Below are 24632 nucleotides of genomic sequence, written 5' to 3' on the forward strand. Positions count from 1 at the left end.
AACTTCAAGTTACACGGTAAATTCTCACTTGTATACGCATCTTTTATTCTTCTACCATTTTTTAGACCAACGCGGTTTTGGTTCTTTTATGGAAGATAAATATGAAACAAGCGCCAAACAGGCTTTACGTTTATTTGACATTTTTACTTCAATTACTTTTAGGTTTCAATACTTTCTAGTTTCAAGTTTAAACTGGCCAATGTGTATATTGCACAAAAATGTTGAATTGTGTAGGCTAAACAATATTGAGCAATATAATATTACACAATATTATATTGTGCAATATAATTGAGCGTCTAGGGGGCCCCTAATGGTTGATTAGTAATAGTCCGCCATATTTAACAAAAGTTAATCGTTTGGCTGAACGTTGCAAAGATGACGAGAGGCCATGAAAAAAAAGTTATTTTTATGTCCCGCCGAAATCTTTTTTTAAGATTTATGATTTGTGTTTTTGTATGTAATGTGAGTGTTTATTTTGAAATTTGTGAATAAGGTGAGTTTCAATTTTAATTAGGCTTTGAAACATTATTTTAACAATAAAAAACAAAGGAAGAAAAAAGTATCCTGTTCTTGATTTTTTAACCTGTAAAAATACCCCAACATTTGTATTTTATATACAGAGTGTTTCCTAAACACTCCTTGAACATTTTAGGGAATATTTCTCGGGTTAAAATTAAAAAAAATTGGTATAAACATATGCTATAAACCGCTTCATTTTTGAAATACACAGTGTTGAAGTCTGGAAGAAAAACAGTTTCAGCACTATTCTTTAAAGAATGCTTTGGATTTTTTAGTTATATATTTCGTCAATGAATAACAATATTACAGCTTATATTTTAGATATATCAGAACCCATCTAGGTATTTATTATTGCACATTTAAATCACCTTAAAAATTGCCATATTTTTAACATATTTTGGAAAATATAAAGGTTGTTGACATCTTGACTTGTAAGTTCTGGTGGTTGTTTGGAAGTCTCCTAGAAGGTTTATACTCTAAATGATTGCCTTGAGATGATAAAGCAAAAGAGTGCACTTTTTTGTTTAAAAAATTATTATAACTGATCGAAGATATTTATGAAGTATTGGTATTTATTTGATAATAAATTCATTTGTAAGATGGCTTATATCAAAGTCAAAAGACATAAAATGGTGTTCCTGCAGTCGCTAAATAGGATTAAATCATTTTAGGGTAAATGACTGCAGTGATGAGCTTCCAAAGAGAATTAGAGGAAGCCCAAGCCAATTTACGCTCCACCAAACAGAGTGAGCGTAAAAAATCACTGGAAAACCTGATCGATCTCTTAGACAAAGAAGCAGTTATATCTCAATTAAATAGAAGCCATTCCTGGAGTATATTTTTAGAGAATGTTCAGATGTGTTTAAAAAAAGTAAATTTTTAGTAATATAATACTTTCAAAATTATGTTGCTTTAAAAATTGAAAGAAAAGTAACTATAATATGTGTTTTAATAGGAATGTGATAGGATTGAAGGAGTTGCTACAAAAAAGGGGCCTTTAAAAGGCCCTGATAAACTTGTTGACATGTCTTTGGAACTTGTTTCAAAGCTTATTAAATTGGGGATTCAGGAAGGTAAGTTAAAAAGTTTTTGAATGTGCTCCTTTATTTGCAACTGTTTTGATTAAAATAAAATTTTTACTAAAAACTCATTTTTCTGATGTATATTTTAGGAAATGATATAGATCTATCAACTTTAGTGAGATATTTTGAAGGCTGTTTGCAGGAGAGAGGGATGAGGGTTTGCAGGGACTCTTTCCTAAAAACAATTAAAGATCAGATCCTGCAAAACCCCATTTCTATTGGGTACTTAGAGCCAGACGATTTTATATGTAGGTACCCACACTGTCAGTCATAGAAGTTATAATGATCCAACCACTATATTTTAGGTCTATTCAACATACTTAAAACCGAGTTTTTAAAGGGCAGTTCAACAGTTGGCAATAATGTGATAGTATTTAAGTGTTTCTCTTTGATAATTAAAAATGGACCTCTTGCCAGTTTTCCTGCTACCTTTTTGAGAGAACAGTTTGGTTTTGTGTCTAAACTATGTCAATCTATCACGCAACACAACGCAAGGGTGCTGCAAGAAGATGCTGTTGAGATTGTGTTGAATTTTTGTAAACATGTACGTATGTTTTTGAAATAATTGTTGTATATAATTTCGTTGTTTGTTATAATTTTTTTTGTAAATATGTGTTTCATTTATATAGTGAGTTGTTAAAGGTTAGAATAAATTCAATATAATTTGTTCGGCGCTAAGAAAAAAATAGAGCGAATACATGAAACTCAATTTTTAAATGCACAAATTAGGCATTAAAGTGCAACCTTATTTACGCCTGAACGGACACCTAAATATCTATGGTGAAATCTAGATAGTAAACGTAGTTTTATAAATTTAACGCTGTCGTTATGGTAGGATAATGCTGAACCAAATGTGATATTGTAAGGACGACTTCCATTTACATTAGATCGTATTTACGAAATATCGAATCTTCACTATTTCAGACTCGCCGAAGTCTGCACGTGTAGATCTGGCATAATTTAATTAAAAAATTGTTGATAATAAAAACAAACATTAAAAATGGGTATGTAGATGGGTTGAAAATACAATATGGTTGTAGAAAGCTGTCAAAATTAGTTTGACATGTCACAACGTAGCGAAATTCGGTATTATCATTCGAGAGCTCAGAACTAACTTTTGTCTAGCGGTTTTTAGATGCAATTACTAAATTTAGTGGATGGTATAATATACATATATATCATCGTATTACTTATATGTGTATAATTCTAATATATTATCTTACTTGGTGATGTGTTATTACGCTGGTTCATGATTCCGAATTCGGAAAAATTTTTACCGCTTGGGTGACGATTTTTTTCGCTAGTTCTGGGTTTTATCCAATTTTTTTTATAACCCCGTTTTTTACAAATTTTTTTTAGATCATTTTTTTTAGACAGCAGAAGATAATAGATTATCTTGTATGAAATTAGGGGAGGATGTGTTTCAAAACCTGGTTAATTTGTATCATTCCTGTGGTCATGATTCTCAATTGAAAGTAAGTAATTACTATAATTGTATTTTTTTTTTCAAATGAATAAACGTCTAAGTTAACTTCATCTAATGGTGCATAAAGTTCCCTAAAGGTGTAAGAAAGAAACTTCATTGCTGAGTTTATTGTGATAGTTCCACTTTCAATAAAAAGGAACAAGCATACTAACCCTACAATATTCCAGCTCAATGTTATTGAATTTTGTGTGCTCCAAATGACCCTTCATGGCGGGTTAGCAGGGCAATATCAGGTCATGACTTTGAATTCTCATTGCTGGGAATTGACCATCAGACAAATTTATACTATAGTTACTACAGAGATATCTCAATATTTGAGACAGAACGTGAAAAACGTTCATTTTTTCATTCCTCAAGGCAAAATGACTGTGATATTAGATAGCTTCGTTATATTGTTTGTGGAAGTTTGTAAAGAGGTAAATATTGCTCAGGCCGGAAGAAGTGAGTATAAATTATTTGGTCAATATTTTAATTTTTATTACAGTTATTTACTACCTATGAGTCTAATACTGCCAGTAGAAGTCAATCAATATTTTGTGATTTAGATTTGTGTACCCAAGTTAAAAAGAAACGCAAAGTGTGTGCTTCCTTAGAATCTTTCATTGCAGAGATAAAGGAAACTAAAAGTTGGGTTTGGTACGTTTGAAAGCAAATCGGGCTTTACTTTGTGTTATAATAATTTTATTCGCCAGGATCAAACTTGTTGGATCACTGCTGGCCAAATACCCTCAGCTGATAAATGATAAGCTCTATTTAAGCTTGGTAAAAGTATTACATTCTCTTCAACTGGAAGTTAGAGACAGCTTAACGACGAGTTACATCTACGAAACTCAATCAGTTTTATTAGATATTGAGCCACTTTTAGGTTTTAAGGACGAAATGAAAGAGACTGAAAATTTATGGAGATTAGTAGGAGATTCTACTTTAAGGTAAGCTAAGATTAATTATTACGTAATTTGATTAATATTTATAATATTTATTTGTATAATATGTGTGGAAAATGCCGTTTTTTGATCAACTTGTTGCTTGGTATCTATTAACACATAAGAACAATAAAATATTTCGTACACCTTGTACAGAGCGTCTTGAAACGCCGGTAAAGCTGTCTGATAACGTGGAATATATAGTTTCTCAATTTTAACAAGTAAATGAAATGGATTGCACAGATTTTTTTAAAATGTTTTAGTAATAAAACATTTTTGTAAATTTTTATCATTTGTTTAAACCTTAAACATAATAGCCACATGTTTTATTCAGTTCATATTATGAATATATAGAGTTTTAAAGGAAAAACAGTTACTTCAGTTTTATTTATAAGGACCAACATAAAATTTAAAAAAAATCTTAGTTTCAGAAATAACTATTATCCCTTATATTGTGGCTCTATTAATTAACCTTGGAAATGCAATTGTATTTTCAGGACACTAGAGATTGATTTTAATTGAACACCTGTATCCTTTTTATTTTCAGGGCAGTAGGTTTAAATCAAAACGTAAAAGAAACACAAAACTTATTACGAAAATTAATCAATTCAAATTTGATAGACTTGGAATCTGTGATACAAACTTACGTGTCAGGCGTGTTAATCATCACTGAACATCACGTGCACACGTTGCAGTTAGTTCTGGAGCAAATTAACTTCTCACAGCTGGAGCTTTCAAAACGAGGAGAGCTGTTTAATAGCCTTCTCAATGGGCAGAGCATTAAAGATTTCCATTGCTTATTAAAACCGAGTTTTGCAAAACTCTTGGTGGCTTTAACATTAAAGCAATGTCCCCCATTCAAATATGAAAATGCAGTTGACCACTCAAATCGATATTACCAGTCTTTGGCAGATCTGTACGCAAAAAGCAATTTTGAGCTGGTACAATGTAGATATTTGCAGCCAATTAAGGAAAATTCGTCCAATAGGAGTTTTAATGTCGATTTTGAAATTGTCAACATTCTCATTGAAAAATTGCAAAGTTTCGCTCTTTCGGCAGACGCAGAGCCGACTGATAAATTGTTATGCATTGTAGGATTACTGTATAATGTGTTGAGTTATATGGCTGATTTTCAAGCAGTCGAAATGGAGCAAATTCAGGAATGTCGAGTTTATGGTTTAATTAATCAATTACTGGACAAAGACAGTGTTAAATCCTTCAGTAAATATGAAAACCATAACGAGAAAATGCTCAAAGAACTTGTGACCATTGTACAGATACTGGACTACATATTTTCCTTAAATAACAGCGTCACTAGTACCGTAAAAAGCTTATTTCATATAGATTTCTTACGAGGTCTTTTGGGAATCGTAAATTTTTTTCAACGTGGTACGTGATGTGGTTTTCCAAAAATTGTATTTTTTTGTTGTCAAAAAAAATTTTTTTTAGTGGCAAAATCAAAGGTCGAGCTTGAGCATCGATTGAAAAAATCTGTAATCGGAGCGCTTGCTAAATATTCTTTGGTGTCAAATGCTGGCGAAGCAAGTCAAACACAGGAGCACATCATGGTGGCAATAGCCAAACCGGATTATAATTTCGGCGACGATACAGATTACGATTTGGTATGTACTTTATTTACCAATTGATATGAATGCATATTAATGTTAAACAAAGATGTGCTTGATTTGAACATCTTTAAAGAACATTAATCGGGCATGTGGTATCACATTGGGATCGCAAATTTAGTATTAACAATTTTAAAAGGATATTCCCTCTAAAAAATATATTAAAAACTTATAGTGGACATGAATCTGGAAACATTTCATTTTAATATTATACTTGTATCTTGCTAGGTATGATACACAAAGCTGTTACAGGAACAACTTGAATGAAAATTTAACCTAATTTTGTTTTGTGCACTTTACGTAATAAACTGTATGTTTCGACATTCGCATCCAGTGTTTGTAAAATTGACATTCAGATTTGAAATTTGGAGGTGTCTTATAAGGCATAAAAAGACTACTTTTTGGGGTAAATCAATTGTGCGCCATTTTGTATTATTTGTTTTAAATTGTTTAACAGTTGACAATGGTACTCAGTCGCTATTTTGAAATTTAGAGCTATTGGCTTTATTTCAGAGAATGGATTTTTAGGTAATATAATATATCTGCAAATTTCAAATCAATGTCAATGCGTTGCGAAGGCAGATGGAGAAGAGATTTTGGATGCTCACTGAATAAATAAAGTTAAGTTAAGGCAGGTATTATATCTAATGAATCACAGGCCTAACTTAAATTAAAAATTGTTTTCGTTAAAATTTAAACTCTATTCGATCGTAAAGTTGAATATCCCGATATACATGTATTTAATTATTTACGAATAATTCTAGAATAAACAGATTTTTCGAAATTTTTTCTTCGTGGAAATCGGCAAAGACATTTTCGAAATAATAAATTTCGTAAAAATATGGAAAAATGTCTTGTTTCGACAGTTCTTGTGCGCAGTTTAATGTCAATTATAAGTCGCAGTATTACTATCAGAATCTAAAAGTTTCTCGTTATATTCCAGATCATGGCGTTTTTAATGAACATCCATTTGGCCAGAGAAAATTATTTGTCTGAAGCCGTTGTTTGCAACGTGTTACAATGCATTAGAGGTCTTGCTTTTGCAACTTATCGTCGCTATGAATCTGCCTTACAGATTTTACAAATCCAGAAAGGTACAATAAGAACATAAAATCTCACAATCACATCTTTAGTTCCATTATTACTTGACGCAGGCGTTTACAAACATCTTAAACATATTGAAAACGAGACTTTGAAAAGTGAAGCAGTTGATTTGTTGAAACCATTTTACCTTCGCTCGGCTTATTACGGACCCGAAATAGCACTTGCAGTATTGGATTGCATTGAAGAACTTTGCAAGGTAAAATTTAAATGATGTAGTACAATTTCCGTTATTTAAATCATCTCACCTAGGTGGACCCTCAATGCTCTTATTCTCAATGGGACAACAAGGAAATAATAAAATATGTACCCGTATATCTTTCGAGTAATTTTCAAAGGGTTCGTTATCGGGCTATAGAAGCATTAGAGTTCTTCTTAAGCATATCATCTGGGTCCACAAGATTAGAAACCATACATTTATCGGAGGAGCTGTTCGATTTGATTTATGAGTCGGTATGAACATTTTTTGTGATTTCTAATTAGGAGTTTTAACACGTTATTTTTTTAACTCTTAGAATATCATAGTTTTCGAAGTAGAAGGTGATATAACAGATGAGAGGAAGAAAGACGAGGTAATATTTCGAGCTTCGTCTGCTTTGCAAACATTTGTGTCCATTATAGTGAATTGTAGTAGTTGGATTGAAGAATCTTTATTTGCGATTATTCGCCTGGAACACAATAAAAAGTTATATAATTTATGCAATGGAGGTAAGTGCAGTTTTGAAATATTTTAAACTGCTTTTGTATGAGTTAAAAGAAGTCTTGTTAGGTAATTCAAGTGAATTTTTAAAGTAATTCTTGTGTTAAAACAACTAATTTGTAAATTTTTCTTACTGAAAGCGTCATCCATTTGTCGATTTGTATTGGCTGGATAAAGCCCGCCCAAAAAGAAAACGACTTATTCTGAGTTTAATACAACTATGTATTGAAAACGAACTATTTTGATTTTTTTGACTTGTATTTCCAAAATTTGATTGCGAAACATTCTGCTTTCAAAATTTTATTCATGTGATTTTCAAATTACATAATACACCGAAAATTTGGTAATAATTACACTTTTTGACGAAAAATAATGGACAGATACTTAGACTACAGTTTCTTGACTCAGGTTAAGAAAGTTTCAGGCCGCCTTGGTTATGGAACTTTTTTTGCTCATCAAAAATTATACATCGAAATTATTATTATAGAGTGATATGTATCTTCCCTAAAATAATCGGTAAAATGTTATGTATTTGTTAAAATTTTGAAGAATTTTCAGCTCGTAGGCTTGTATTAGTGTAGTTACAATTGTTCTTTAATAATTAAATACTTTATTTTAAGTGTAGCACATGTGGTGAATGAAATTTTGAAAACTAATGTAATTCCAGAGTTGATGCGACGCGCATTTCTAGTCCTCCAAAATCATTTCGGATCTGAAAATTTCATGGAGAAATACGTAGAAAATATCCTGACTGGTTGGTTCAATTTAGGCTACAATATCGGTGATTTTGAGTACAGAATGTTAGGATGCAGCGATAAAATCCACCTCTATACGAAGTATTTTGACATTTGCTTACCGTTATTATTAAAAACGGATCAAACCGACCTTTTCATAGCTGCCAGACAGCTTGGTATGACTGAAAAAGACGTATTTGAGGTAAGCCAAAAAGTAAAATCTAAGTATGTTAGTTGGTTTCATATTTTTGCTATTTAGAGATGTTGTACGAAAATTTTCGGCCGAGCTTTATCCAACGGTGTCAGTAACACGAACGCAAATTTTGTTCAAAGTACCGTGGAAGTTGCGTATGCTGCGCAAGTTTTAGGCAGTAGACTCAGAGAAAACTTAATTGAAAACATTGATCAACTAGTTTTATGTCTTATTAACATGGTGACCGATTCAAAAAGTTTAGAACTAGTATTGGGAGAAAATGTTTTGGTCATCTCTAAAGGCATATCACTGAAAGATTTCCAAGCCTGTATCTCTTACGTTGAGGTATTCCGATGAACCATAATAATATTACTGAAATCTTTGACACCATTGTTTTACAATTATAGAGTTTCCTTTGCGACAGCCGCCCTCTGATCCAATTTCTTAGCCAAACGAAGATAAGCCAACTACAGCGAATAAACCTGCACCTTCAGTGCAAGGTGTACTCTGCCACTATTGATCAACAGTTGAAGTGTCTTCACCAGTATACAATATTTATTGACCTCATCGTTACTACTATTAAACAGTCATTTCCACTGACAACGTTTTTTCTGCGAGATATCATTCACTTTCTAATGCATTTGGCCATAAATATCTCAGAGACTAAAGTTTGTAGGGCAGTAGTGAATTATATCCGCTATTTTTTGAAAAACATCCTTCCGGATAAAACCAAAGATTTTGAAGAGTTTTTGGTGTTCACTGTCAATTCTTTGAAAAATCTTTGCCAGCAAAGGGACGTCCTCTCCGCTTTGTGCATTGACGCATTGGAATTTTTGATAATAGAAAATCAGCAGTCTTTAATGCACTCTATCGAAAAACTGGATGCCTTCCCGTTGACTACCAAGTTTGACCGCATTAGAAAAGCTCATCAGAAAATTAAATACGAGGGTAAAAATGTGACATTAGAGGACGAAATTAAGTCCTTTTTGGCCTATAGTGATTTTGCCACTAGGCAAGATAGTTTAATTCACCTTAAGCACCTTCTCTCTAAAGAAAAAGAGCAACTAAAACAACTCTACGACAAACTGTCAGAAAAGAGACGATTTTCCGAGGATTGCGATGAAAGCCTCATTCATAGATTGACTTCAATGCTAATAAAAATGAGTTGTTATCCGACAGAAAACATTAGCCAGGAGGCTATAAAATGTCTAGGGGAGTTGGGTCCTGCCAATTTAACCACCATAGTTTTGGAGCCCGAAAAGAAGGTTTTGGACATCAAATGCACTCCACTGGAGTTGTTTACCGGACATGTAGTGTCACTGCTCACGCAGTATATTGTGGATTCTGACATAAACGTCGTTAAGACTGCTAGTGAGACATTGTATGAAGTTTTAAAATATAAAGAAGGCAAGAACGTTGTGGGTAAGTGGCTATATCTATTTTCTACGTTGAACTATAAGTATACTTAAGGCAACGTATAAAAAAATTGAGTTAGGAGAGTGTAAGATCTTATTCTGTGTAGTGCCGCAACGTAGCGATCGTGGGAGAAGTGTTAATTGGTAATATTTTTAGTTTCTGACATTGATTTTGGTTATGGACCAATTAATAAACATTTCATAATCCCCTATATAAGTACATTCCACAAAGGGACATCACAATTAAGAGTAGATATTCAAGTTTTATCTGATATGGCAGTTACTTCAAGAATATGGTGTCCTACATCCCCCGTCAAAAATGACGAATGGATTACTTCTTTGGTACTAAGTCTACTCAATGTCTTTGAGTATGGTGCTTATTTAAGGGATTTGGCTTCTCTTTGTAAAGTTAAGGTTAGTTTCTGATTTTACTTTTAATTGCATATTATAACCCCATTGCTATTTTAGGCGAAATTTTGCGAACACATTTTACCTCTCTTAGTTTACCTAATGCTCTCTTTAAACAATGTATCCGTTACAAAGATACTATCTAATCAAATAAATAGCTTTTTCACCCAACATTGGAATTTGACCGTGTCTTCGTCAACTAGTAACTTAGTACCTGTAAACAAGAAATCGGTGAAATGTATGTTAGACGTGGTAAATTTCATCAGACAACAGCCAGCAATATATAAAAAGTGAGTTTTTCTTTATATACTTTAATTATACTTGGAATTAACATCTTGGAATATTTTTAGATCGCATAATTTAGAACTTAACTATCTGCCCATTGGCAAGGCAGCGGCTTTTTGTTCCGCTCATTTCTCCGCTTTATTGTACACAGAATTGTGGTGCCAGGAAAAAATTGCGTTGGCCCAAGGGAAATTGAATGGACAGCCGTTTGAGAATGGTTACACTTTGGTAGATTTCATTTACGAGTCCGAACCTCAAGAAACGGGTGTTACTTTACAACAAATTTTGCAGAGCGTAAGCGTATGTTTGTTGTAAAATCCTGGATTAAATTAAATATTATTTTTATAGTCCTACAAATCAATTGGAGATTTAGACGCCTTGTCTGGATGCGGAATCTCTCTGTTCCTGCATCCAGAACGTCGGGTCGAATATTACAAAAACACCGGTCAATGGGATCTCGTAATGAACTACTATAGTATGAATTCAGTAGGATTCTCGGAGATGAATGGGGCCAATTTGATCGAAAGTTTCAAAATGAATGGTCTGCATCAGCTACCATTGTTATGTGACAATATTTCGAAGGAACCCCAGTATGAGTGTTTATGGCGATTGGGCCAGTGGAATTTGAACAAAAAAGATGCAGTTAAATACAATGAGGTATTAAAAATAACCGACTGCGGTCCCTACCAGATTAGCACATATTTTTTGACGATTTCAGATTAATTCTTCAGGTTACGATAAGTACCAGTTTCACTGCTTGAAATCCCTTTGCGACAATGATAAGTACACTTTCAACGTGACAAAAAATCAATTAGACTTGTGCATAATCGATAACCTGAAACATACGAGTCTCGAAAGTACTAAAAGTCTGTATCCGATATTTTGCCAATTGCAGTCTCTTATTGAAATGGACGACTGCCTGAATGCAATTGATGGAAAATGCCTTGAAGATACAATAAGAAAGTGGAAAGCCCAAGACACTATTATACGGAAAAACGACTTTCAGTTTATAGAACCCATAATTGCTCAAAGAATGACCATTCTAGGGGAATTTGTTAAGAAGGATCCTGCTTTGAAGAAAAAATATTTTAATATAATGTTAGATATTGCTGGTAAGTTCATTTGAACGTCAGTTGTTTGAAAAGTCGAGGTCATAGGTTTTTATTTTCATTTCATTTTCCAAGTGAAAGTAGTTTGCAGTGATGCAATTATAAAGCTTGCTCATTAGCAAAAAGCAAGTTTATTAGTATATTACAATAAGGGGAAAATACTCGTTGAACAATTTTGCGTCCGGCATAAACTAGTAGAGACTAATGTGTATTACGGATAGCTTAGTCAACATATGTTAAATTTGAAATTTAAGCCAAATCGAGTTCAAAACTAGGGTATACAATAGCACTTTAAAAGCTATTCATACAGGGTGTCCCTGGAAATATTGTGCTACGCCTAAACCAAAATTCTGGAATTACAAGTAAAGCGTTCTAGACAAACTAACATTTTTCAAGTGCTGTTTAGTTTTGCCGCTACAGGGCGGCCAAGTTCTCAAATTAATATAGTTTTTTTTTTAAATAATTTCTAAACACTTTATTGATTTTCACTAATTGTGATAGTAAGAGTGACTACATAAATTGATGTGTTTTGACCATCGGGATCTTATTTTAACACATGGAACTATTAAAAATGTCGCGTGGCTCGTAAATAATTTTTAAAATTTTTGTTACCCCCTGTACAAATACTCAAATATTTTTTTTCCAGCGACAAGCTGGTTTTTTTGAAACATTATGGTTTCTTTAAACTTTTTACCAATCATACAATTTTACAAAAAAAATAAAATTAAAAAAACTTATTTTTCCGTTTCTTCCGCAACTGTAAAATAAATATTCCGCATAACAGACATACCGATAATGTTTACTAAGGTTGTTGTGAATCGGAATTGAGTTTATGGTAAATTGAATACTTTTTGGTTTTTTTAAAAAGCATTATTCTATCGCTGAGAAGGTTGACATGCTTCTAGTATATGGATTGCGCGAAGAAAATGAACGTGTGAGTATCAAAGACTCCAATTGTTAAATTTTCGCGAGTATTGACAGACAAATTACGGAATCGAGTAGTTTTACTTCAAATAACGTTAATCAAAGACACGAATGCCAGAAAAACGTCAAATATTAAAAAGAAAAAAATATGGTGCAATTTCAATTGATTTATAGCATATCAATGGAAATAGAAAGTTCGAATTTCGAATCAATTTTGATTCGAAGCAGAAGTGTACACAATTGAAATCTGAAAAACAAAAAATTACATAACTACCAAAAAAATCAATCTTAATGCCTGAAAAAAAAATTAATATTATTTCCTGAAAAAAAAACAGTATTAGTTATGAAAAAAACCTTCAAAACAGCTCGCATTTCGAATTAATTTTGACTTGAAACAAAGGCCGGACCCAGTTCAAACCTGAAACAATAAGAAAACAGTATTAGTCATGTAAAAAACCTTCAAAACAGCTGGCATTTCGAATTAATTTTGACTTGAAACAAAGGCGGACCCAGTTCAAACCTGAAACTATAAGAAAACAGTATTAGTTATGTAATAAACCTTCAAAGCAGCTAAAATTTTGAGTTAATTTTGACTCGAAGCAGAGGCGCCTACATTTGGAATGTGAAACGCGAAAAATCTCTATTACTTAATTTCTGGGAAAATCAATATTAATTAGGGAAAAATATTGAAATTTTTCAAAACTGTTGCGATATCATTCTTCGGCTACGTCCAAAGATTGTTCCAAGTTTCTTTCAAAATGATCCATTGTTGCTAATAATTTTGACATTCAATTAAAATTGAAATTTCTTTGTTCTCATTGGCCTGTCGAAGCGTAACTTAAAACTACAAAGAACAAAAGTCAGAACTTACCCCCGAACACTTGACGTGAATCAGAATGACGTCACCAATACCCACTTCCACTCAGAAAATCACGGTTAAACACAGTCACTTTCAATCACTAAGTCATGGATATACCAGTAGAATATCTCACAAGTTTTTAAAACAATAGAAAAACCGATTTTCACAATTATTAATGCAGCGCGCTTTACGAAGATGTTGCTCACTGCCACGCCAGAGTTGGACTGAATCATTTGCGAAGTAATATCGGTACGAAATCATGCAAAAAATGTTTATTCTGCCTTTTGTATAGTTACAGGTGATCGGTCCTAGAAATGATACATGCGACGTTTCCAGATTTAGTAAAATCGAAGAAGAGCTGCAAATTTAAGGAAGCGGTTTCATTATGCAAACGTGCCCCGATGGAATGAAAAATACATCTCCTGTTGGAAAAGAACTTGATCGGCCGAAAAATTATGAGGTTTATTGAAAACAATGCTAATTTAGAATTTCAAGCGGTATTAAATACGTTAGGTTCATAATTAATATAAATATGTATACAGGGGGTCCCAGATTGAGGGGGTCGGGGCTTACCCACATATTCCTTGGTCAAAAATGTATCGATTCATGGTGATATATACGAAATTGTCTCGTTCTGGAGATACAGCCCGTTAAAATTTCGCTTTTTTAATTCTTCATTTCTACTTCGGGAACTGCTGGGTAATTAACAAGAACGCGGTCACCAGCTCAGCACATTCGCGTTAATGCCAGTTTAAAAGACCAGAAATTATTTAATTTATCATAAACTCAACTCCGATGAATAACAACCACAGTAAACACTACCTGCACGTTAGATGTACGGAATATTTGCTTTATTATGGCGCAAAAAACGCTAAACCCTTTTTTTTTTAACATTGTTTTCACAACAACGATGAATTTCAAGGTATCGTAAATCATTTTTTTTGTAGAGAAACTGTATACCTGGAGGAAATTTAAGAAGCGATTAAAAAAAATCAAAATAGTCAGCTAATGATAGAGAAAATATTAAAGGGATTCGTACAGGGGGTAAAAAATATACAAACTTTGATTTACGAGCCACGCGCCCATGTTTCCAGGCATTAAAAAAAAATCCCATCCACGTCAAAAAACGCCAATTTATGTTGTAGCTCTTAGTTTCAAAACTAGTGATAATCAATTAAACCGTTTTAGCGATTATTTCGAAAAAACGATAATAATTTGAGAACTTTGGTGCCCTGCAGGGGCAACACAAAACCACACTGGATATAGGGAAGTTTGCTTATGATGCCGTATTTTTTTGTACAAGCACTTTTGGCCAAACGTTGTACAGTCAGGGATATCCTGTATAAATGGAACTAAATAATGTACATGTAGCATGTATCACTTTTACCTTGTGTTACCCAACATGAATTTGAGTTAGGATAATGAATATTACGTCTTGATGTCAGATTATGCGAGAGAGGAACTTCAAATCCGAGTAGCTGAGAACGCAATTTTGAACATTCGGAAGATTCCCAATTTGGATAACACAATTGAAATTGAGCTGCAGCTAAGGGAGGCTCAGTTGGAATGGCTGAAGGGAGATAAATTTATTGCACAACAGTTGCTAAGAAAACTATGTAAAGCAGAAAATATAACGCCGAGGTGAATAATCGAGAGAAAGGTTTAAGTGAAGGGTGATAAAAACCGGTGTATACTTATTTTTCAGATTGCAAGCCAGTTGTCTAAGGTTGCAGGCAGTTTATACGGCGGAGATGTATCACGACAAAACTTCAGTACTAAACAACTTTAATGAATTACTTCAGAAATATAAAGAAATCCATAATAGTATGACTGCTGAAGATTACAAAAATTTTCAGGATACTTATGACAAAATAGCCACATTTGCAGATAAAGAGTACCAGCAGGTATTCGTATTTATTATTTATTTTTTTAGTGGAAAAAATGTCAATTAGTTTCGACAAGCGAGTCTGATACGGTCTTAATTCTATCTTCTTTGCATTGTTTTAATGTACGATTTTTTTTAAATTATGTATTATGCGTATATTCATTTGTGTATATACTATTCATGAACAACAAAATCGGATAATTCAAATTGTCGTAGATATCTCCGGAAATATTCTGAACTTTGTAACTTAAAAAAAATACTTTAATTGGACTCTCAAAGGCGCATTTGCCCTAATTTCACTCTATTAGTGTCTCTTACAGTTTGCATGACCTCCCGTACTTAAACGCTAATTTGTGTCACCTGGTATATGACAAATTTTACTTAAGATGAGTGTAAAATTTATCATATGTAGCGATGCGTGACCTTTCGGGTAAATGCTGTGGAAACTTGTTTCTTGTAAGCTGACATGATCGTTTCTTTAAGATAATGAGCCACATAAATTCGGACTTGTTCCAAAAAAAAATCTCCACTATAAAGTCGTGTAAAGAGATGGCAATGGCGTTCAGTGAGCAGAAAAAGAAAACGGATGACGAAAAAAAGGCACAAATCATTCATGAAAAGCAGATTCGCATAGATGAAAGTGAAGTAACCGCAGCCCAGCGCGATAAAGATCAACTTTTAGGTTTCGCTATAAAGTAAGATATTCAGGTTAATTAGAGATAAAATCCGCTAATTGGAAGCTATTGAATTTCTTCGTCAGGTATTACATAAAAAATCTATTATCTTGCGACGTGAACAACATAAAAATTTTCCGAATCATGGCTCTTTTCCTCGAAAATAAGGACAACAAGGTTTTAATCGATCTCCTCCAGAAAATGGTCCCACAATTTCCAAGTTACAAATACATCATCATGCTACCTCAATTAATTCCGCACATAACAAATCACCAGCACGATTTGTTCGGACAACAAATCAACCAAATAATAGAGAAATGCGCCTCCGACCATCCGCATCACACCTTACCACTTCTATTGGCTCTGGTCAATGCGAACAAAGATCGAGAGTACAGCAGCTCGAAAAACAAATTTCCAGCTAATGAGAGGACTATAACAGCTGGGACTATGCTCAGTAAACTAAAGAAGAAGAGTGGTTTTAGTTGTATTATCGATAAAATGCTGAAATTGGCGGACGCGTTAATCGAATTGGCCTATTATGTTGATGACAGCAGTCAGTCTAGTAGGAAGAATGAATTTGAAATTCCCTCCAGGTTAAAGATAAGGAAGATAAAGGCATTTGATGACATTTTAGTTCCCACGGTTTCACTGCCAGTAAGCAAAAATAACACTTATGGTAAAATTGTTGGTAAGTAGTCCTTTAATGCACTTAATGAAAAACATTCGATCGAATGTTTTACTCTTTTAAAACTTTTTACTAAAATACAATTTGTCAAAAAGATGTATCGTTTCCGAGATAACATCTCGTATACACTTTCTTTCAGGTATATCCAGATTTATTCCAAAATTCGGAACTGTGGGAGGTATTAACGCTCCCAAACGAATCGAGTGTCGGTGCACTTTCGGCGAGACTCACTTGCAATTAGTCAAAGGCCAGGATGATTTGCGTCAAGATGCAGTAATGCAACAAGTTTTTACCATCATGACCAATCTCCTCTCGTCGAATAAGCAAACAAACAATTTGCTAGTCAGAACTTATAAAATAGTACCTCTGTCCATGCGCAGTGGTATTTTGGAGTGGGTGGCCAATAGTATGCCCATTGGGGAATATTTATGCGGTTGTAAGGAATACATTGGGGCTCATAAAGAATTTAGACCCAAAGATAAGACTCCAGCCGATTGCAAGCAAATGTTCAGGGTAAGACTACGGATTGAATATATTAAAAAATTGTTTCTTTTTTTAATGGTTAACCCAAAAAAAGCTCATCATGAGGAATTTTTCTTACTATGTTAACGTACATTGTTCAGGGTGTCTTAGATTTGATCGGGGTTTCTGAAATGATTACATTAGCGCATTTTGGGATGGATTCCTCTTAAAATTATTAATTATTTAGATGTGTCAAGGCAAATCCTTAGAGAACAAATTGGCAATTTACAACTCGATTTGCAAGCAGTTTCATCCGGTATTCCATAAATTTTTCGAAACTTATTTCCGACAACCGTCCGTTTGGTACGAACGAAGGAGAGCGTACATTCATAGTGTCGCCACCACGAGTATGTGCGGATACGTGCTGGGAATCGGAGATAGGCACGTGAGCAACATTCTTGTTGACAAACAAACAGCTGAAGTTATTCACATTGATTTCGGTATATTGCTATTTTGATAATAATAATAACTGAGATCATATAGTGAAACCATTTTCATAGGTATCGCCTTTGAACAAGGAAAATGTCTCCCCACGCCCGAAACCGTACCATTCAGATTATCAAGAGATATCGTAGATGGAATGGGCGTATCTGGGGTTGAAGGTCTGTTTAGGAAATCATGCGAAAAGACTATGGAAGTGCTGAGATCTAATTCCCAAATAATTTTGACTATTTTGGAGGTACTTTTGTATGATCCCCTATACTTTTGGACTGTGTCGGCAGCCGAAGCGAAGAAGCGTCAAACTGAGGATGACACTTATGGGCCTATGGCAGATGATGTCGATGAAGGTATAAAGATATGCAACGATCTGACCTTTCTTAAGTTTAATGTGGTATGACATTATCACTCACTGACTTTATGCCTTTTCTTCTTCAACTACAGAAAACAAAAATATATCGGCTCAAAGAGCCTTGTTGCGTTTAAGAGGCAAACTACAAGGGACGGAAGAAGGAAAACCATCAAGTGTGGAACAACAAGTAGGTACCCTTATACAACAAGCTATGGAGCCCAAGAATTTATGTCGTCTGTTTCATGGATGGCAACCGTATTTGTAAGATTTTTGCTGATTTTGTTAAGTCCCTACAAAACAAAAAAAAATCCGGTAAAACTGTTTATTTCCTACTGAAAGTTAATTACGGTTCAATGCGAAGTTTATTACATTTACCTTTGTTGTTAAAACTAGTTGTAAGTTTAATATTTTTGAAGCCTTTTGGAAAATTTGTTTATGTCATATACATCACGTTTTTGATCTCGCGGACAAATTATTTTGTTTTTTTATTCCCAAACTCAGACTGCAATAAATTAAAAGAAAGATTTGTTAAAATTAACCACGCCAAGTAAACGTTGTATAAGATTTTTTCTAAGTACATACTATGTTAATTGTTTATGTTACATATATTGTTTCATTTAGTACAATGTTGGGTAAACCTAATCGTACCCTCAAGGTATGTCAGGATATTGCATGCCCTAAATTCCAACTTCGTTATAGCCCCAAATTTTAAAATTCTGTTTCGTATGTCTAGAGAGTATAATACTATTTTACAGAACAGGGCCCTTGGAAACAAGCTGAATTAAAAATTTAGCAAATATTCACAATTTTAAGGGAGGACTTCAAATGAACTTTGATTTCTTATTATTTGAAAAGGTTCACGGGCCCCTTAATAGTCCCAAAAAAACACTTGACAATTTCTTTTAATCCACTTAGCTGAGAAACTACCGATTTTAAATAATACAATGCAAATACAACCCATAAAATATATCCCATCACCAATCTTTCTATAAGTACTGAAGGAGAAAGAATCCAATTGTGCTGTTTTGGTAATTGATGATACAACTGAGAAAATTTTATTGATGAAAAGTACATCAATCTTGACAGGTGATCAAATCGGCAAAGAATTTTATGGTACTTTTTGTGATTTCTAATACAAATGTATTTTTTTGCAGAGTATATATTTCCGCCGAAAAATTGTTGCAGTTTCGCATTGGCAAGTCCTTCTGTTAGGCCGAAAAAAAGTATTAATATACTAGACAAAAAGAGCATCATGTTTGCTATAGAGTGGTCCTGCTTAAAATGCCCTGCATAAGTTTTTCGAGGTAGGATCCCAATAAATACCTCTTTCTTTGCAATCACACCACATTTATCCTTAAAAACTGAATTTATTATTTTGTGTATTGAAATCAGGATTATTTAAAATATTGCGAAAAATATGATTCCATGCAAAACAAGAGTTACGATACAAAATTTCTATTTGGCAAAGGAACACCTTTAATATTATTATTTGGTTTTCACCAACCATTGAATACTTCATGTAAGCTAAAATTTTGTTTTGTAAATTTATCAGTCGTTACTAATTAATTATTGGTGGTAGTTGCTTATTTATGTGTATTATTCGTTGGGTGATTCAGCCAAGTTGTGATGATGACGCGGCCAACTAGCCGGCTAGCGATGTGTAATCCCTACGACCTGCAGTTTTAGATAAACCATTCTATTCTGACGCGAAGCGAAATAAAGAAGTGAAGTAGAGGTCCGGCATTTTATTTCGTCTAAGTTATAACACGATATATTTCTATTGATTTTGTTCCATTATCTTTTGATAATGATATTAATGGGCTTTTTTAACAAAAGAAATTCTTTGTCGCGAGAGTAATTTTCAGGGTCATTAAATGAAGCATTGAGGAGTTGTTGTCAATCTAAAATAGCCGATTTTGGTTGATTCTGTAGGAGACTAGTATTAAACCAACCTAACAAAAATGGTGTTTTTACGCTTGACTGAAAAAAACATATTTTCAATCTTCTGCCGTGCTCTTTAATGTTTAAACACCTTTAGCATTGGCCTATCTTCATCTTTGTTTGGGTAGTAGTTAAAATTATTCAAATTTATCTTGCAATATTTTATTTTTCAACTTTTATACAACCAAATAATAACTAATAACACTTTTATTTCTTGAGAACGTTATCGATCCACAAATTTAACTTGTCTTCATCCTGTAGGCCAATCAATCGTTCCTTTACTTTGCCATTCTGAAAGACCACCAAGGCTGGAATTGTGCTCACCTAAATAAAAATTGGCAAATAAGTATAACATACACTATCATCTACTAAAAGTCACATTCATTTATTAATAAAATTGTCTTTAGAGCTATCGCTGTACTTTAAATACACATATTTATCGCTTTTAATTATGCTCAATGCTAAATATGTACTGGTGATTACCTCATATTTGGCAGCTAATTCCCCTAAATCATCAATATCTACTTTTGCCAATGAAATATCACCCTTTCTCTGTGCAATAACATTTTCTAATCTTGGCTCTAAAGCTTTACATGGGCCACACCACCTAGAATTCAATAATAGTTTATTCCTTCCACCTGTTTATTTTTGTGTCCTTAAAGTGTAATCAGGCAATTTTGTTCATTATTGGTTAAAATGAGGAAATTTACAGAAAAGGTGAGCATTGTGAGCTGAATTTTCTTCTCATTGATAGGAATAGTAAGAGCCCTTCGTTGTCACATACACTAATTCAGCTAGTTACGGACCATAAAAACAAAAATATTCTTTAATTTTAATTCCTTTATTTTATTCGTTACTTACGTAGCAAAAAAGTCGACTATCACAGGTTCTTTACTATTCTCAACTTTATCCAGAAAATCCTTGTCATCTTGTACCTTGAACGATGCAGCCCTATTCTGTGTTATGGCCAGAGTTCTGCCCATAGATGTCAACTTCCTCGCGAGGTGCCTTGAAATGAGCCCACTCATTTTTTCACAACTTAATAAATGTTTTTGACTAGAATCTCTTACGTTAAGGAAAACTTGATAGGAAATTTAAAAACAAAAATGTAATTATAATTTAATTTTTTAATATGACAAGTGCAACATAAATAAAATAAACAGCAATACAGAATCGAGTTCAGAAATTACACTCGTGGTGTAAGTGTTGACTTTAGAAGAAATTTTTGACTTATTTCATTGGTTTTTGTCGAAAACACATTAAATTTTATACGGTCCTTTTTCCACTTGCGCAATACCTTTATTTCCGCTTGAACTGGTGATACCCGTATATTTCATATTTCATCTGTAAAGGGGCTGCGCTGATTTTCTGATTCCTCCATCTACACCATACATTTTCACAACAGAAAAACAAATATAAGTTTAACACATCTATCTGATTAACATGTAAAAGGTCATTAACAGTTACATTCCACTCTGGTTTTAAGCTTATATGTGAGAGATGTTATCATAAAAGAAAAATTGATAAGTTTAACAAAGAAAACTGTCAGGTCTTTTACCCCATTATAATTATGTTAGACTTCACCCATAAAATCCCTAATGTTCATAAGAAATATGTACATTGGTGTCATTATGACATGAACAAATTCTTTGTGTGTACCAGGGTCATATGAAGGTCAGGATTACCAAACCGTAACTTAATTTGCAATCTCATACCACTGAAGACAGAAGTTCCCTAACATTCTTTCGCTTTCTGAATATAAGGCTATTTTTTCTTGCTCATATAATTTTAAATTTTCTAAAATCGCATCTCAAGAATAGACCGTCAGGATATGAGGTGTGCAAAATTGAAGCGAACTAACAACTTAACATGTCGTTTTCAAAACTTTATATTTTTATGAAATGGAATAATGACGTAGCAATTTCAATTTGTTTTAAAATCGCGGATCACGATTATCAAGAAAAAATTACTCAATCCTCACTACCCTACTTCAATTTCTTTTTATGTTTTTTCTTTTTATGTTTATGTTTGTGTTTCTTTCCCTTTTTACATTTTCTTTCTTCTCTGCTTTCACTATCCCTCTCGTCTTTCTCTATCCATTCGTCTTCACTTCCCGATGCTACTTTAACGTTAGCAGTTTTTGGTGCTGCAGTTAATCTTTCTGGAATTTTTGGACCATACAAATCTGGATCATCATTCACTTGGGCTTGTTTCGATTCACCTTGATTGTTTTCCGTCGTTTTAACATCGGATTTAGAAAAGATATGGAAGTTAATGCCAGATAAAACACCCTCTTTCAGTGGTTTTATTTTGGGGATCAGTTGATCCGAAAGAATTGTGGATTTCATCTCTTCTCTCCTGATGTCTTCCCTCTGGCGCTCTGCGCTTTCGTCTTCTTTTTCAACTTGATCTTCTTGTTCTGATTCACTATCACTCATAAAGACTGCCTTGAACAAGTCTTGCTGTTTTTCTAAGTGAATGGGTTCAGTAATGTCTTTAGGGGTGGCAGAAGTCGGTGGTTCAGTGTCTGGCTTCATTTCTGTTGAAGGTTCTTCAATGGTATTGCCGTTTGAAGGTATTTCGGGAATATTCTCATTAACCTCTTGAGACGTTTCGTTGAATGTTTCTTCCCTTTTAATTCCCGGTTGTAGACTATTCTGTTCCATGTGTTTCTGGTATTCGAATATGATGTTCTTGGTTCGGGTTCTGGACTTTTCAGGTCGACTGAAATGATAAAATTACTTAGGGATTTAATTTGGATTACTGTTTACAAAAAAAAAACATTTACCCAATGACTACTTACTCAACAAATGGTTCGGGAACGTTGAACCTCTTGCACAACAGCGTATGGGGCACCCAATCGGAAGTAATCCTGGTCAACGGCCCAAACATTTTCATCCTTACAGCATCGCGCATCTGCGACGTCCCGTGCATAGTTTCAGTCTTCTCCACTACTTCCAATATATTTCCCACATCCTCATTCGTTGACGAAGACACAAATCTGTCGTTTAAGTAAGAGTTAACATCCACAGAACTCGTGGTAGCAGCGGACGTTTCTGAAGGATTTGGCACTTTCGTAACTTTCTTTGTTGATTCTTTCTTGATGGAATGGTCTACTGCGGGCTTCGAAGAAGTGTATTCCTTTTCGTAATCTTCGCCTAAATATTTGGCTCGCACCATAGGATTTATTTTGCTAGTGCTCGGAGTTTCCTCTTCAGGGAGTGGTTCGAATCGCGATCTCTTGACCTTATGTTTACCGGTAAAGCTGTGAGGTATAGTTGGCGGAAGGAATTTAATCTGATTGCGCAACACTGGATTTTCTTTCGAACGTTCAAACATGCCTAAATGCAATTTACTCTTATCTAAACTAGTTTTAGTCACATCCTTCTCAGAAGCAAGTTCAAAATCATACTTCTTCATGTCATCTTTCATATAAATATCGTCATCATCGTCTTCAAAAGCACCCACTCCAAATGCCTGCCCAGATATTGAAAACTTTTTATTATTTCTGTCAGTTACTTTAAACTGAGGTTTGTTTTCATTGGGAAAAAGACTGAACCTGGTTTTGTCTAATCCTGTATAACCCAGGCCAAATGTGTTGTCTTTGGGACGCATAAGGAAGTCCTTGTATAACTGAGGAATTTCATATTGGTTGTCTTCAGTGCTCTGCAAAAAAACGTCTGAACTTGGCATTTGACAGCCGTAGGTTTTTTGGTCAGTTATGCTTTTCTTTTTATCTTTTATGCGCAGATGTTTTAGCAGCATGTAGCCAATTGTTTCGTTGCCACTTGAAAGGATGTTATGCAGAACTGGTTCGCCTGGTATCGGTCCATCGGAGAAAACCTTAACGAAAAAATTCAAATACATAAATTTATTAAAAAAATATTGTAAAATAGATAAAGAGTTATAGAAATATTTTAAAACTTATAGTGCAATAAATTATGGAAAAAAATATGTTTACCTGCTTCTTCCTTTTTTTACTAGTACTGTAATCACTAGTTGCTCTGACCACTTGTGGGGCGATTCCATCTTGTCCCATATCTTCATCATCCATAAAATCTTCAGGTTTTTGTGTTACTTTTTCAGTTTTTGCAGATCTGGAACTTTTAAACTCGCCAGGAAGCCAACCTTCTAGCGAGCCTACTGTATTAAAGAAACCAGCTGAAAAACCACCAGTAAAGGCGCCATGGAAACGGCGGCGTCCTTGAGCATCAGTGGCAATTTGTTCTTCAACTGTAATAGGTCGTTTTCTGGGTATTGTATCTGGAAAACGCAAACAAAAATATAGTTGAACTCTTAGTAAAGGAACGCTAAATAGATAGGTATTTAATTATTCTGTTAGGAATCGACGCTATAAGACTTGGCAATCAGTACAGCTGAACATATCTCATACCCCTACTGCTTTCTAACTTATTTGAAGCTTGCAGCAGTTTTAGCCCAACAATGCAATATTAGCAAGATCTGCAGTAAGTTTTACTAGATTTGTTTTCAGTCTTAAGGATGCCTCAAATTTTGCACCTAGTCTACCATTAAAGGTATAACTCCTCAGATATTACCTTCATCGTAAGGCTCCAGTGGTTTGCCATAAAAGCAGAAATGTTCACTTTCTTCTTCAGATTCTGACATTTTAAAGAATTTTAAGACCTAACATTCTAATTCGGTAATGGAAAAAAACATGATACGGTCCGACATTGGATTTTAGTTAATTTAAAATTTTCAGGAATAAACACCGATATAAAGAATGCGATAGTTAATTAAAAAATAAAACGAAA

At 33.9% G+C, this 24632-nt stretch overlaps 3 protein-coding genes across 5 annotated transcripts; 1 reads left to right on the forward strand and 2 right to left on the reverse strand.

Annotated features, from left to right (window-relative positions):
• The first annotated feature begins 379 nt into the window (after positions 1 to 379).
• On the forward strand, positions 380 to 18521 carry tefu (Serine/threonine-protein kinase tefu). Of its 3 annotated transcripts, none has more exons than XM_066296280.1 (31): positions 380 to 493; positions 1191 to 1390; positions 1475 to 1592; positions 1691 to 1849; positions 1907 to 2145; positions 2975 to 3076; positions 3255 to 3503; positions 3572 to 3723; positions 3780 to 4016; positions 4558 to 5399; positions 5460 to 5632; positions 6579 to 6729; positions 6790 to 6935; positions 6989 to 7189; positions 7252 to 7444; positions 8104 to 8372; positions 8430 to 8708; positions 8771 to 9785; positions 9936 to 10192; positions 10247 to 10476; positions 10537 to 10765; positions 10820 to 11128; positions 11190 to 11583; positions 14809 to 15004; positions 15069 to 15267; positions 15732 to 15943; positions 16009 to 16610; positions 16747 to 17120; positions 17317 to 17569; positions 17630 to 17917; positions 18012 to 18521. In XM_066296280.1, exons 2-31 carry the CDS (start codon positions 1196 to 1198, stop codon positions 18182 to 18184), a joined length of 8436 nt encoding a protein of 2811 aa, XP_066152377.1. In that variant the 5' UTR covers positions 380 to 493; positions 1191 to 1195; the 3' UTR covers positions 18185 to 18521. The 3 variants fall into 3 exon arrangements, with proteins under 3 accessions (XP_066152377.1, XP_066152378.1, XP_066152379.1); XM_066296281.1 differs by lacking the exon at positions 380 to 493 and adding an exon at positions 621 to 860; XM_066296282.1 differs by lacking the exons at positions 380 to 493; positions 1191 to 1390; positions 1475 to 1592; positions 1691 to 1849 and having other exon boundaries at positions 2029 to 2145; positions 2979 to 3076.
• A 1485-nt stretch (positions 18522 to 20006) lies between these two features.
• LOC136346825 (thioredoxin, mitochondrial-like) lies at positions 20007 to 20995 on the reverse strand. The gene is made up of 3 exons (XM_066296286.1): positions 20722 to 20995; positions 20344 to 20467; positions 20007 to 20184 (listed from the first exon to the last, which is right to left on the reverse strand). Exons 1-3 carry the CDS (start codon positions 20886 to 20888, stop codon positions 20068 to 20070), a joined length of 408 nt encoding a protein of 135 aa, XP_066152383.1. The 5' UTR covers positions 20889 to 20995; the 3' UTR covers positions 20007 to 20067.
• Positions 20996 to 21732: 737 nt separating this feature from the next.
• LOC136346823 (G patch domain-containing protein 1 homolog) lies at positions 21733 to 24557 on the reverse strand. The gene is made up of 4 exons (XM_066296283.1): positions 24417 to 24557; positions 23822 to 24123; positions 22664 to 23703; positions 21733 to 22584 (listed from the first exon to the last, which is right to left on the reverse strand). The coding sequence occupies exons 1-4, from the start codon at positions 24484 to 24486 to the stop codon at positions 21846 to 21848; spliced, it is 2151 nt and encodes a 716-aa protein (XP_066152380.1). The 5' UTR covers positions 24487 to 24557; the 3' UTR covers positions 21733 to 21845.
• Positions 24558 to 24632: the final 75 nt, after the last annotated feature.

Source organism: Euwallacea fornicatus, chromosome 24, assembly GCF_040115645.1.
Source record: "Euwallacea fornicatus isolate EFF26 chromosome 24, ASM4011564v1, whole genome shotgun sequence".
Classification (NCBI taxonomy): Eukaryota; Metazoa; Arthropoda; class Insecta; order Coleoptera; family Curculionidae; genus Euwallacea; species Euwallacea fornicatus.